The 15,137-nt window shown below is 44.2% G+C and overlaps 1 protein-coding gene across 1 annotated transcript in view; it reads left to right on the top strand.

Annotated features, from left to right (window-relative positions):
• pid1 (phosphotyrosine interaction domain containing 1) overlaps positions 1–15,137 on the top strand; it is a 121,768-nt gene that overhangs the window by 44,707 nt on the left and 61,924 nt on the right. The window contains exon 2 of the mRNA XM_078205817.1: positions 3,380–3,526. Within this exon, the coding sequence (XP_078061943.1) occupies positions 3,380–3,526 (147 nt within the window). The remainder of the gene's footprint in view (positions 1–3,379; positions 3,527–15,137) is intronic.

The following is a 15,137-nucleotide window of genomic DNA, read 5'->3' as shown; positions in this document are numbered from 1 at the left end:
ACATTTTTCTGGTTCACACTTGCCGGTACAAGCCGAGTTCATAGCCATGTTTGCATGAAGGAAAATCTGAGTTAGTTTTAGTTATTTTATGTTTTTGGGAAGGGAGGGATTTGTTTATTCTTTTTATCTTGTGAAGACATCTTGAAAGATCTTGAGAAGAACTTGTCAGCAATTAAAATTCCTTGGACAGCTGGTGAACATTTCTAATGCGGACACTGAGGGATTGGTGTGGCGTTAGTCCTCTGCCTTTGTGCTGGGTGGCTGCTTTAAGAATATTTCCACTTGCGAAAGGCACAGGAAATTCATGATATATTAGTCTCCTAACAAGCTTTTTGATTCCACTTAGAGAATGGATTAAGAGTCGGACTGCATCGTGGTCCCATATGTTTTTATAACATTCCGTTTTCAGACTTCACAGATTCAGCATTGTCCGGTACAAATTACTTCAAAGAATACCAAAGAAATGTAATACTCGAGAATTAAAATCCAATGGAGTTTATAGTTATTTGAGATATAGTAGAAACCTGCAGGGCAAGATAAAATCTTTAGAATTTACAAGTGTCCATATATCTCTTCACTGCACACTAATCCAAACTCTCAACAAACGTTTTTAAGGCCTTTCAGGATGTTATGCTTCAGTTATACAAGGCATTGGTGACAGCATACCTTGAAGACTAAGCAGTTTTGATCTCCGTATTTAAGGAAGAATGTAACTGCATTGGAGGCGATTCAGAGGAGGTTTACTAGTTTGATACTTGGAATGAGTGGATTGTCTTTTGAGAAAAAGTTGGGCAGACTGGGCTTGTTTCCACTGGAGTTTAGAAGAGTAAGGGGTGACTTGATTGAAGTCTATAAGATCCTGAACGGTCTTGACAAGGTGGACTTGGAAAGGATGGTTCCTCTTGGTGGATGAGGCCAGAGCTAGGTGGCACTGTTTTAAAATTACAAGTCACCCTTTTAGGACAAAAATTAGGAGATTTTTTTTCTCTCAGAGGGTTGTGCAACTTTGGAACTCTCTGCCTCAGAAGATGGTGGAAGTTGGATCACTGCAGATTTTTAAGGCAGATGTTGATGCATTCTTGTTTAGCAAGGGAATCAAAGGTTATCGGGGGTAGATGGGAATGTGGAACTTGAAACACAAACAGATCAGCCATGATCTTATTGAATGGTAAAGCAGGTTTGATGTTCACCAGATTGGTTCCGGGGATGAAAGGGTTGACATATGAAGAGAGATTAAACAGTTTGGGCTTATAGAAGCATAGAAACATAGATGATAGGAGGAGGAGGAGGCCATTTGGCTCTTTGAGCCTGCTCCACCATTCATCACTCAATAGCCTAATCCTACTTTCTCCCCATAACCTTTGATCCCATTCGCCCCAAGTGCCATATCCAGCCGCTTCTTGGATACATTCGATGTCTTGGCAACAACTACTTCCTGTGGTAATGAATTCCACAGGCTCACCATTCTTTGGGTGAAGAAATGTCTCCTCATCTACGTCCTAAATGGTCTACCCCGAATCCTCAGACTGTGACCCCTGGTCCTGGACACCCCCACCATTGGGAACATCCTCCCTGCATCTACCCTGTCTAGTCCCGTTAGAATTTTATAAGTCTCTATGAGACCTCCCCTCATTCGTCTGAATTCCAGTGAAAACAATCCTAACCTAGTCAATCTCTCCTCATACATCAGTCCCGCCATCCCCGGAATCAGCCTGGTAAACCTTCGCTGCAGTCCCTAGAGATTTGTCAAGCGTGTTTTCCCCTTCATAAATCCATGTTGACTCTGTCTGATCCTGCCTTTCAAAATGCTCTGCTATAAAGTCCTTGATAATGGATTTGAGAATTTTCTCCACTACTGATGTTAGGCTAACTGGTCTATAATTTCCTGTTTTCTCTCTACTTCCCTTTTTGAATATTGGTGTGACATTAGCTACCCTCCAATCTGCAGGGACTGTTCCAGAGTCTATAGAATCCTGGAAGATGACCATCCACTATTTCTCGAGCCACTTCCTTAAGTACTCTGGGATGTAGATTATCAGGCCCTGGGGATTTATCCACTTTCAATCCCATCAATTTTCCCAGCACCATTTCTCTACTGATATTGACCTCCCTCAGTTCTTCCCTCTCACTAAATCTTGCATTCTCCAACATTTCTGGTATCTGATTTATGTCCTTGTTATACTAGTTTAGAAAGATGAGAGGGGATCTGATCGAGGTATATAAAATATTAAAAGGGATTGATAAAGTAAATGTGGACCAAATGTTTCCTCTTATGGGGCAATCTCAAAAAGGAGGTCGCAGGTATAGGTTGAGAGGCGGTAGATTTAAAACGGATGAGGAGGAACTACTTCTCGCAGAGGGTGGTGAATTTGTGGAACTCACTGCCCCACAGCGCGGTGGAGTCTGAATCGTTGAATGGTTTCAAGAAGGAGATAGATATATTTCTAATAAAATAAAAAGGGATAAGGGGATATGGGGAGCAGGGGCGGTGGATTTGAGACCAGGGAGAGATCAGTCATGATCTGATTGAATGGCAGAGCACACTCGAAGGGCTGAAGTTGCTTATTTCTGCTCCTAATTCCGATGTTCCTATGAGGGGCTGAATGGCCTAATTCTGCTCCAATTTCATTTGTCCAAGGTTTTGAAGCTGCTTTGCTTCATAGTGCTAGGATACAACTGGAAGAACTGCACTTCCTCAAGATGTACTTTCTAATGGGTGCCACTGAAGGAGGATTACCTATCACAATCAGATAATTGCCACCTAAGGACTGGGGGGGGAAGCTATCCACACACTCAGTTCATCATTGTGCACACTCACTAAGAAACTGTAGTTGTGGAGCCATTCAAAAGATGGTCCTTCTCAAAGTGGGGTAGGATGAAAGTATAAGTTTTACTCGCACAGCCAGTGCCCACTTCATTCTTATACTTCTATTGTTTGCTGTCCAGATGCTCCATCCAAATGTTCACTGAACAAACCCTTACACAAGACTTTTCCCGTTGCGCAAGGCTTTCAGTGGGATCTCATTCCTTATTGTTAGTAACAAAAACAAGTTTTTTGGAAGTATTTTACTGGCCCTCATTCCATGCGTAGTGAAGCACCATAGGTTCAAGGGCAAAGGTTCAGAGGCTCTCAATTATCTGCCAATTTCCATTATTCTCCGCATTTTGAAGGATCATCTTTTATATGTTGCTTATATTCTGACGTGCAAAGAGACCTGAGGCACTTGATCTGTTCATTGCTTTCCGGTAGTAGTTAAGAAGAATCAATTATAAAGCTGGAGTCATCATGATCTCCTTTGAGAGGGAACCCCGATGTTATTTAAGTGGTTAGCGCAAACTCACTCGTCTCCCACATTTGATTCATTCTTTTGCATTCCAGCACTTTCAGACCATGCTGAAGACAAAACTGAATGTCCTGACACTTCGGAAGGAGCCTCTACCAACCGTCATCTTTCACGAACCAGAGGCGATTGAATTGTCCCCCACAGCTCCTCTGAAGAATGGCCAGCCTTACACAGAACGCAAGGTTTGTTTTGACCGTTGGAAGATAAGACAGCTGCTTGATGAGATTTGGTCTTATTATTTTGTGGATAACAATGTGCTGTGTATTACTGACAACCTTTCATTGGCTGGGGCAAGAGTATGCTTGTTTTTACTTCCTCACCTCAGTGTAACATTTGCTGTCTGGACAGATTGCCAGTATTGATCACAGACAACTAATAGTTTAATAGTTTATTTATTAGTGTCATAAGTAGGCTTTCATTAATACTGCAATGAAGTTACTGGATGGCACGGTAGCACAGTGGTTAGCATTGCTGCCTCACAGCACGAGGGACCTGGGTTCAGTTCCGGCCTCGGTCACTGTGCGGAGCCTGCACATTCTCCCTATGTCTGCATGGGTTTCCTCCAGGTGCCCTGATTTCCTCCCACAGCCTGAAAGGCATGATAATTAGGTGCATTGGCCATGCCAAATTCTCCCTCAGTGTGCACGAAGAGGCACCAGAGTGCAGCAACTAGAGGATTTTCACAGTAACTTAATTGCAGTGTTAATGTAAGCCTACTTGTGACTAATAAATAAACTTTAAAACTCCGGCGTCTGTTCAGGTACACTGAGGGAGAATGCAGCATGACCAATGCACCTAGCTAGCATATCTTTTGGACTGTGGGAGGAAATCAGAGCACCCAGAGGAAACCCACGCAGACACGGGGAGAACCTGCAGACTCCGCACAGACAGTGACCCAAGCTGGGAATCGAACCCGGGTCCCTGGCGCTGTGAGGCAGCAGTGCTATCCACTGTGGAGTGAATGATGTCTTTCACTGAAGAGAGGATTGGACTCTAGGTTCACAGATGTGTCTGGGGATTGTCTCAATCTTGCTCACAAAGGATTAGGATCAATGTCCAAAATTCTGCTAACAACTGCCTCACACGTTGTTTTTATGTGTTTTCAAGCAGCAACCTTTGGTTACGGTGGGCTGAAACTTATGCCAGAGGAGTTCCCTGGTGTAATAGTCAGGGGTCACTTCAACCAATTGAATTGAAGAATCCTCAGCGAGCCAGGCAGAGTCCAAATGAGGAAGTGAAACTGGAATATTTATATTGATATAAGATCATGCATTGTCAGCAAAATAAAGCAAGGGAATTAAAAAAACGGAATTATGAGCGAGATAAAAAAGAAAACATTTTTAAAATGTTTACTTTTTTGAATCTCCAACAATAGGTAGAATTTGAAGGAATGAGGCTCCACACTTGTAAAAGTATTTTTTCAGTGCCAGCAAAACCTGGGAATAATTCAGATTCTCCACGCTGTTAAAAAAAATTGCTTACACCTATATGTTCAAATGCTAATTTTTTTTGATGTGTTTGGTGGGTAAGTAATTACTAAACAAGTTCCACAACTTCACACCCTCCATGTGTGTGAACACTGAGTCCCTGAGTGAAATAAGTGGAGGAGCTGGGGAAATCAGACAGCACTTTGCGGATTTTGGTGTTTAACTGTGCATGCGCGGAAGACAGAACCTTCTGTCTGATTTACACCATAACGATGGGGCACTCAGATTGTCTTGCTATTATCATCGGTACAAACTCTGCAAAAGGGAAAGTTAGAAAGTTGGTGGGATTCAGAAAACATATTGCAAGCCATCTGAACGTTAAGGAAACCAAAACACAGATTGCGCGTAACAAAAACAGAAAATGCTGGGAAATCTCAGCAGGTCTGACAGCATCTGTGGAGAGAGAATAGAGCCAATGTTTCAAGTCTAGAATACCCTTCATCAGAGCTGAGAGCAAAGAGAATCTTCAGAGATTTATACTTTGAGGGTGGGGGTTTGGAATGGGACAAAGGGAATACAGAAGGCTGAGAAGGTACTAACAGTGTCCATTAAGTGATCAGAATGCGAGAATGGCAGAACAGAACTACAGATTGTTGAAGGACTGCCTGAGGAATGTGGCAGTGGCCCTGAAATGGGGGGAGGGGGTGGGGGACAAGAAGGAGAGCTGGAATGGAGAAGTGGAAAAATGGGAGTGAGAAAAAAGGATGATAAAGTGGATGAATGAAATGAAACAAAATGAAATAAAATAAATGGGAATGGGATGAAGGTGGAAGAGAGAGTTCATGCTCTGAAGTTGTTGAACTCAATGTTCAGTCCGGAAGGCTGTAAAGTGCCCAATCGGAAGATGAGGTGCTGTCCCTCCAGTTTGCGTTGGGGTTCACTAGAACATCACGAAAGGCCAAGAACGGACATGTGGACAGGAGAGCAGTGTGGTGTGTTGAAAGGGCAAGCGACTAGAAGGTCTGGGTCCTGCTTGCAGACGGACTGAAGGTGTTCAGCAAAGCGCTCACCCAGTCCGCGTTTAGTCTATCCAATGTAGAGTAGACCGCATTGGGAGCAGCGAATGCAATACACCAGACTGAAGGAGATGCATGTGAAACACTGCTTGATTGCACATGCTTCATACAGAATGCATCACCTTGTGCAAGCTGGATCATTAGTACACATTAGTAAGAACCACAAGGCAAACACTGGGGCATACAGTGAAGCAAGCAGACTCATTTGAATTGACAGATTGTCTTGTAGCTGGTAACTGTGATAAATTTAAGAGCTTTCTGAAGAGTTCAGCATTAATGAGGGTGGTTACTGCAAATAATTCCATGGAGGTTACCGGTCACTTATTTTAAAAATGAAGAGACTTGCATTTATATAGTGCCTTTCACTATCACTTTCAGGCCATCCCATCAGACTTTGGAGTTTTTTTTTTGAGTATACTCATCATGATGTTGGAAAACACCAGCCAATCTGCACACAATCTAATCAGTCAATTTCATGAGCATTCATGAACATAAATAGCATAACTTCTGAGAATAAGATCGACAGGTTAAAAACAAGCATTCACCTGATTTTGTAAGTCATAGAGTCATACAATCAGAAAAGGCCATTTGGCCTATCAAATCTGCACTAATATCACTTTCCAGCTCATAGCCTTGAATATTATGACATTTCAAGTGCTCATCCACCTACCTTTCAAAGGTTGTGAGGTTTCCCGCCTCTACTACCCTCCCAGGCACTACATTCCAAATCCCCAGCACCCTCTGGGTGAAATAATTTTTCCTCAAATCCCCTCTAAACCTTCTGCTCCTCACCTCAAAATTACATCTCCTCCTTATTAACCCTTCAACTAAGGGGAAACAGCTGCTTCCTATCCACCCTGTCCGTACCCCTCAGTCTTATACATCTCAACCCGGTTCCCCCCTCTACTCTAAGGAAAACAACCTGAGCCTATCCAGCCTCTCTTCATAGCTCAAATGCTCCATCCCAGGCAACATCCTGGTGAACCTCCTCTGTACCCCCTCCAGTGCAACCACATCCTTCCTATAGTGAGGCAACCAGAACTACACACAATACTCCAGCAGTGGCCTAACCAAAGTTTTATACAGCTCCAACATGACCTTCCAGCTCTTATAATCTATGCCACGACTGGTAAAGTCAAGTGTCCCGTATGCCTTCTTAACTATCCTATTAACCTGTCCTGACACCTTCAGGGATCTGTGGACAAGCATCCCAAGGTACTTCTGTTCCCATGAACTTCCTTGTGTTCTGCCATTCGTTGAGTACTCCCTTGTCTTGTTATTCCTTCCGAAGTGCATCACCCCACTGATCTGCCCATCTGACCAACCCGTCTAGACCCAGAGTGGTAAACCAGTGGAATTCACCATCACAGAAAGCAGTTGAGGCCAAAACATTGTATGTTTTCAAGAAGGAGTTAGATATAACTCATAGGGCAGAGGGGATCAAAAGATATGGGGGGATGGCATAATCATGCTATTGAGTTGGATGATCAGCCATGATCATTCTGAATGACGGAAGTGGCTCAAAGGGCCAAATGACCTCCTCCTGCTCCTATTTTCTATGTTTCTATGGCTATATCTTCCTGCAACCTAAGACCTTCTTCCTCACTAGTAACCAACCTGCCAATCTTCATGACATCCGCAAACTTATTTATGATCCCTCCTACATTCTGATCTATGGCATTTATATATATCATGAACACTAAGGGATCTAGCATTGATCCTGTGATAGGCTTCTGGAGAACGGCCTCCAGGTACACAGACAGCCTTCTGCCACCACCACCTATCTCCTAACCACTAAGCCAGCTTTGGATACTCAAGATCCCATATGCTTTCACCTTCTTTATCAGTCTCCCATGTGGGACCTTGTCAAAGGCTTTGCTGAAATCCATATAAACTACATCAATTGCACTATCCTCATCTGCACACCCAGTAACCACCTCGAAAAATTCAATCAAATTCATTAGGCATGGCCTCCCTCTGACAAAGCCATGCTGACTATCCCTGATCAAACCTTGCCTGAAGATTAACTCTCTCCTTCAGAATTTTCTCCAATAGTTTCCCTATCACTAATGTGAGGCTCACTGGTCTATAATTCCCTTATTTATCTCTACCACCCTTCTTGAAAAGTGGAACCACATTAGCTGCCCTCCAATCCTCTGGCATCTCCCCTGTAAGAAGTCTCACAACACCAGGTTAAAGTCCAACAGGTTTATTTGGTAGCAAACGCCACTAGCTTTCGGAGCCCTGCGCCTTCGTCACCTGACGAAGGAGCAGCGCTCCGAAAGCTAGTGGCATTTGCTATCAAATAAACCTGTTGGACTTTAACCTGGTGTTGTGAGACTTCTTACTGTGTTTACCCCAGTCCAATGCCAGCATCTCCACATCATGACCTCTCCTGTGGCCAGAGAGGAATTAAAAATTTGGGTCAAAGTTCCTGTAATTTCCTCTCTTGCCTCTCATATCTGGACCTGGGGATTTGTCATTTGCTTTCTGTTAGGTCAGAGCATCACTGGATAATGAAGCAAAGGCAGACAAATGGAGTTGAGATACTGATCAGAATTGTCGGGACAGGGCTTGAGTGTTTGAATGGCTTACCCTCCCCTGGTCCTATCTTTGTATTTTTTTTTGGTATGGTGCTTCCGCTGTCCTCAAAAGGGCTTGTTTAGATTGGACGGCATTTTGTAGTTCATGCAAATATTTTAGGTTGGAACTGTTAACAGAGTTATGCTCCACGTCTGACAAGACAGAGTCAGCAAAATGCCAACCGGGGTCATCCACTGGAGAAGTGAACAAAGGCTTATTTGCAATTGCTTTCTCTGTTGGGTAAGGGTCAAGGGGGTTTACTTTTCACATCAGCAGCAGCCAATACTTTGGGCTGGTCAATAGCACAGTGTGTTTTTTCTGTAGGAAGTTGCCTGTCTGAAATGGTTGCATTGAAACAAAAAAAGGGAAGAATATAAAATACATTAAAAACACGTTTAAAGAATTAATTTTAAAATCCTAGAATTCATCACCTCAGAAAGTACCCATACTTCCAACCATGACCATATTTGAAATGACATTACAAATTTAATGTACTGGAAACATCATCCTGTTATTAATTACAACTTTTCCTTTATCCTTCATATTTCCACCTACCTTACCCCGAAAGTAATTAGTACATCTATTCTCAACTAGATAGGCTATACGGTCCGCAAATGTTAACAATGTCACCTCTTGCTCAACCCACCAGGCAGTTCATTCACATGGTATGAGAAGGGGTTAATCTCAGTTTATTGCTAATGCATCACTGGGCTGCAGGAGTCACTCTTGTTTTCTTTGACAAAGGGTCATCTGGACTCGAAACGTCAGCTCTTTTCTCTCCTTACAGATGCTGCCAGACCTGCTGAGATTTACCAGCGTTTTCTCTTTTGAGCTTTCTTTGGGTTCTTGTTTTCTGTAGTTAGTGGCTATGTTAATGGAATATTTTACGTTCATAAAATTATTGATTTTTGGAGCTTAGACGGCACAATTGTTAGCACTGCTACCCCTCACACCTCCAGGAACCTGGGTTCGATTCCCATCTCAGGTGTCTGTCCGTGTGGACTTTGCACATTCTCCCCGTGTCTGCGTGGGTTTCCTCCGGGTGCTCCAGTTTCCTCCCACACTCCAAAGACGTGCAGACTATGTGGATTGGCCATGTCAAATTCTCCCTCAGTGTGAGTGTGTGCCCTGTGATGGACTGGTATCCTGTCCTGGGTGTATCCTGCCTAGTGCCCAGTGTGTGTCAGGATTGGCTCTTACTCCCCCTGACCCTGAATTGGAGTGAGTGGGAAAGGGAAGTGAAGATATTTAGAGCATGTAACGAATATTTAATGACACAATATGAAACTATAGCTCTGGAAACTGGCTGGAGCTCCTCAGATATGTCTTTCCTTGTCCACAACAAAGGAATCCCACCCAGCGTGGTTGACAGGGCCGTCCTCTGTGCCCGATCCATTTCATGTTCTCACCCATTCCCCTCCCAGGACCATGAAAGAGTTCCCCTTGTCCTCACATTCCACTCCACCAGCCTCCATAGTCAATGGATCATCCTCTGCCATTTTCACCAGCTCCAGCATGATGTTTACCACCAAACACATCTTTCCCTGCCCTCTCCTTTCAGCATCCTTCAGGAACTATTCCCCCTGCGACACCCTAGTTCATGCCTCAGTCACCCCTAACATGCCCACTTTTCCTTATGCCACATTTCCATGCAAGTGCAGGAGATGCAACACTCGTAAGCTGTTCATGTTGTGGTCAGCTCTGGGGAGACCAAACAGAGACAGGGTGACCGCTTTGCAGAACACCTCCAGTCAGTGCACCAGCGTGACCCTGAGCTTCCTGTCACTTGTCATTTCAGTACTCCATCTCACTCCCACTCTGACCTTCCTGTCCTCGCTCTGCTAAGTTGCTCCAGTGAAATGGCACAGTGGCACAGTGGTTAGCACTGCTGCCTCACAGTGCCAGGGACCTGGGTTCGATTCCTGGCTTGGGTCACCGTCCGCGTGGAGTCTGCACATTCTCCACGTGTCTGCGTGGGTTTCCTCCGGGTGTTCTGGTTTCCTCCCACAGTCGGAAAGACGTGCTGGTTAGTTGCGTTGGCCATGCTAAATTCTCTCTCAGTGTACCCGAACAGGCTCCGGAGTGTGGCAACTAGGGGATTTTCACAGTAACTTCATTGCAGTGTTAATGTAAGCCTACTTGTGACACTAATGAATAAATAAAATAAACTCAGTGCAAGCTTGAGGAACCGCACTTCATCTTTCGACTCGGCACTTTGCAGACTTCTAGGTTCAACATTGCGTTCAACAGCTATAGACACAGCTCTCAATAAGTCAGTACATTGGGCCGAATGGCCTGCTTCTGAGCTGTAAGTTGCATCGATATTTCAACAGTGGGATTGGGTTTTAAATCTCCATGAAAGAGCTAGCACAGGTACCTTCAGCTGAATGACCTTCTGCTGTGCTATTTGATTCTGTGATTCACAACAATATCCTCTCACGTGGTTCTGTGTGATTTCCATTCCTGTGGACACCACATTGTTAGTAACGATAAACCAAGTGAAATGTGTGGGGGACAAAATCATGTCTTGTGGCTTGGGGCTTTCTCAACCTTAATAAACGTTACTCATGAAGCCTTACCACAATTATTCCAAGCCTGCACACAACAAGTACATTTCCTTTTGAGAATCCTGGCAATCCTTCACTGAAAATCCGACACGGGATGAACAGCTGCTTCTATTTTGGTCAGAAAGGGGAATTTTCCAATGGCACTCCCTGGTGGCTATTCAGATTCTCATGATACTGCTTCCCGAGCTGCCACTAGCTTCCAATGATTGCTACAATTGATCTCACTGCCAATTAACAAAACAATGCGATTTCCTCCCCCCCCTCCTCCGGGGTGTGTTTTCCAGAGGCAGATGTAGCTCACCCTTGGCTGGTGACAGGATCTTCGGGTTCCACCGATGGCTACGGTGCTTTGCGTTATTCGCTGGGCATGCCGTAGGGAATGTTAGGAATGGGTTAACAGACCTTCCATTGAAGTCCTAATTTGATGTCAATTATTCAGTAGAAGTCACTGATATATAAAGGGGCTACGGATGGTACTGGGTGTTGATGGAAAATTGTATGTGGAGTTGGATCAAATAAATAAAGGTGGTTTATGAAGTCGCAGAACTCGTGTCTCCTTTACTGAACCGCAACCAAGAGGCTCAAACAAGAGAACCTGCAATGGGGGTCACCACCGGCGGCAGGAAGGGCCGGAAAATTCAGCCCTCTCCATGAGCATATAGAAATTAGAAGCAGCAGTGAGCCAATTGGCCCTTCGAGCCTGCTCCGCCATTCATATTGCTCATGGCTGATCAACAAATTCAATATCTTAATATCTTGACCGCTTTGACAAAGGGTCATCCGGACTCGAAACGTCAGCTCTTTTCTCTCCTTATACAGATGTTGTCAGACCTGTTGAGATTTTCCAGCATTTTCTCTTTTGGTTTCAGGTTCCAGCATCCGCAGTAATTTGCTTTTATCTTGATTCCCCTCCCCTTGCCCCCGTATCCCTAGATCCCTTTAGCCCCAAGAGCTATATCTAATTTCCACTTGAAATCAGACACCATTTTGGCCACGACTACATTCTGTGGTACTGAATTCCACACATTCACCACCCTCTGGGTGAAGAAATTTCTCGTTTTGATTTGATTTGATTTGATTTATTATTGTCACGTGTATTGGGATATATTGAAAAGTATTGTTTCTTGCGCGCTATACAAACAAAGCATACCGTTCATAGAGAAGGGAAGGAGAGAGTACAGATTGTAGTGTTACAGTCATAGCTAGGGTGTAGAAAAAGATCAACTTAGCTCAGGGTGAGTCCATTCAAAAGTCTGATGGCAGCAGGGAAGAAGCTGTTCTTGAGTCAGTTAGTACACGACCTCAGACTTTTGTATCTTTTTTCCGACGGAAGAAGGTGGAAGAGAGAATGTCTGGGGTGCGTGGGGTCCTTAATTATGCTGCATGCTTTTCCGAGGCAGCGGGAAGTGTAGACAGAGTCAGTGGATGGGAGGCTGGTTTGCGTGATGGATTGGGCTACATTCACGACCTTTTGTGGTTTCTTGCGATCTTAGACAGAGCAGGAGCCATACCAAGCTGTGATACAACCGGAAAGAATGCTTTTCTATGGTGCATCTGTAAAAGTTGGTGAGAGTCGTAACGGACATGCCAAATTTCCTCACCTCAGTTCAAACTATAACCCCTAGTTCTGGACTCCCCCCACCATTGGAAACATTCTTTCTGAATCCACTCTGTCTAACCCTGTTTGAATTGTATAAGTTTCTATGAAGTCCCCTCTCGCTCTTATAAACTCCAATGAATAGAATCCGAACTGACTTAGTCTGTCCTCATATGACCGAGCTGCCATCCCTGCATGTTGATTGTCTCCATATATCACTGCTAGCTTTCCCACAGGCGCTGGAAACCTCCTCACAAAATGATGATCTGGGCTGTTGGCTAATGACACAGGGCGAGCAAATAGTTCAAGGAGCCGTGCTAAAATGGAAAGGAAGCAAAACCTGAGAAAATGTCAACATCCCCCCCACCCCCCCCCCCCCCCCCCCCCACCCCCACAGTTGCTGAAACAAAGCAGCAGAAACAAACATTTGGGAACATTTTCCTGGTGCTCGTTTTCTGCTGTTGCTCAGGCCAATTTTTACGCTCTGCTGTTCCTGAAGAAAAATATCGAGCCTGTCTCACCGAACAAAATGTTGGCAAATAGTTAAAAGCCCCGCATTGTTTTAAAAACCTCTGCCCATGACAACAGCCATTCATTCTAAGCTTACCTTCCATGTTATAGTTAAGCAGTTTGTCTAATAAATGATGTATGATGTGATTAAAACAGCAGCTTTATGGTTTAATTGATAGCATATTAGAAATGAACCGGGAGCCTGGTGAATAAGAAAATTCCATACTGGAAGCAGTTTAAGCGCTGTAATCCCTCTTGCTTAGCCTTTTGCCGTTCTGGAATTTTAAACCTATTTTAATTAATTATCTTGGTATAAATATTGTGTTTGAGAATTTGTTCTTGGGCCTACAGTCAGTGAGGTTGTCAGTGCCAGAAGAGGTCCTCTGCTATTTGATATAGCCAGGCTACATACAGATCTTTCTTGAGCACTAGTTGCACTGCGTCTGTTTTTTTCCCCCATTGGAGGACAACTTGTTATCGTCCTAGGGTTACCAACCCTCCCGGATCGGTCTGGAGTCTCCAGAATTTGAAGACCTGTCTCCAGGACTCTGCTGCATGCAAGCCTGGAGAAAAGTCAGAGGGACATTAAGAAAGATTATTGCTTTAATTTTCTTTGAACGTTTCTGTTCACAAGGTATAAAAATATTGAGAATGTGATGAAGGGGCTATTTGGCTGCCGGTCAAACATCATCCAGTTGGGTAATGAGTCCTTTTTCTTTCCAATTGGCATAAGAAGGCAGTACACAGGAACAGGAGTAGGCCATTCAGCTCCTCGAGCCCTCTCCGCCATTCAATAAGATCATGGCTGATCTGTGGCCTAATTCCATGTACTTGCCCTAGGTCTATATTCCTTAATACCTCTGCTCGACAGAAATTTGTCTATCTCAGACTTAAACCGAACAATTGAACCAGCCGCCACCGCCATTTGAGGAAGAGAGTTCAAAACCTCCACCACTCTCTGCACGGAAAAGTGTTTTTAGAATCATTAGAATCATAGATTCCCCTCAGTGCAGAAGGAGACCATTCAGCCCACTGAGTCTGCACCCTCTCTCCAACAGAGCATCCCACCCAGGCCCTATCCCCGTAACCCCACGTATTTACCCCACTAATCCCCCTAACCTACACATATCGGAACACTAAGAGGCAATTTAGCCTGACTAAACCACCTAACCTGCACATCTTTGGACTGCGGGAGGAAACCGGAGCACCCGGAGGAAACCCACGCAGACATGGGGAGAATGTGAAAACTCCACGCAGACAGTGACCTGAGGCCGGAATTGAATCCGAGTGTGGCTTGGCCCTAAATTTTAGATTGTGGCCCCCGATTCTAGAGCCTTGGGATGGATGTATTGGCCAATGAATGGCTGGAATGTGGGAGTAAGTCACGTGATGAAACCTTTCAGGACTACATGTAGTCACAGTCAGCAAACATATATCACCCATTTGGTTCTATCAGTCAATACAACTTCAGTTGTCTGATCTGTGAAGATGTTAGGGTAAACATTTATCCGGGTCTGTTTTCAGGTCAAGCTCATTTGTGTTCTGATTCATATTTTTCCAATAAAAAAAACATGTCACTGCTCCCTCCCATCTCCCTATAGCAGCTCCTCAATTAGGATCAGTTAACTGATCAATGTATATTCATGAGCAGAACAGCCAAACACACCAACAGTGATTCCAGGGGTGTTGGAACCATTCGTCCTGATGTTGGTTCCACTTCCCCACACAAAAGTCCAGCACTCCCTCCAAGTCAGTTGCCCCAGTAATATCATCCGCCTTCGTGAACTAAGATGCTGTTTTGTGAAGTTCAGAAATGAGCAGTGAAAGTAAAACCTCACTCTTTGTAATTGGTTTCTCTGTAGCTATCGAATGATGAGATTCAATCTTTATATGTGAAGTCGTGCTGCGTAATTACCTGATTGGATCTGTATAATTAGTGCTAATGAACATAGAGAGCAAAGCATTTAATCGCCAGCATCTCCACACTCCATTTACTCCTTTGAACCTCTCTGAACAGAATTTCCTGCAAATTT

Source organism: Mustelus asterias, chromosome 3 (genome assembly GCF_964213995.1).
Source record: "Mustelus asterias chromosome 3, sMusAst1.hap1.1, whole genome shotgun sequence".
Classification (NCBI taxonomy): Eukaryota; Metazoa; Chordata; class Chondrichthyes; order Carcharhiniformes; family Triakidae; genus Mustelus; species Mustelus asterias.
This window is presented reverse-complemented; position numbering and strand designations above follow the sequence as displayed.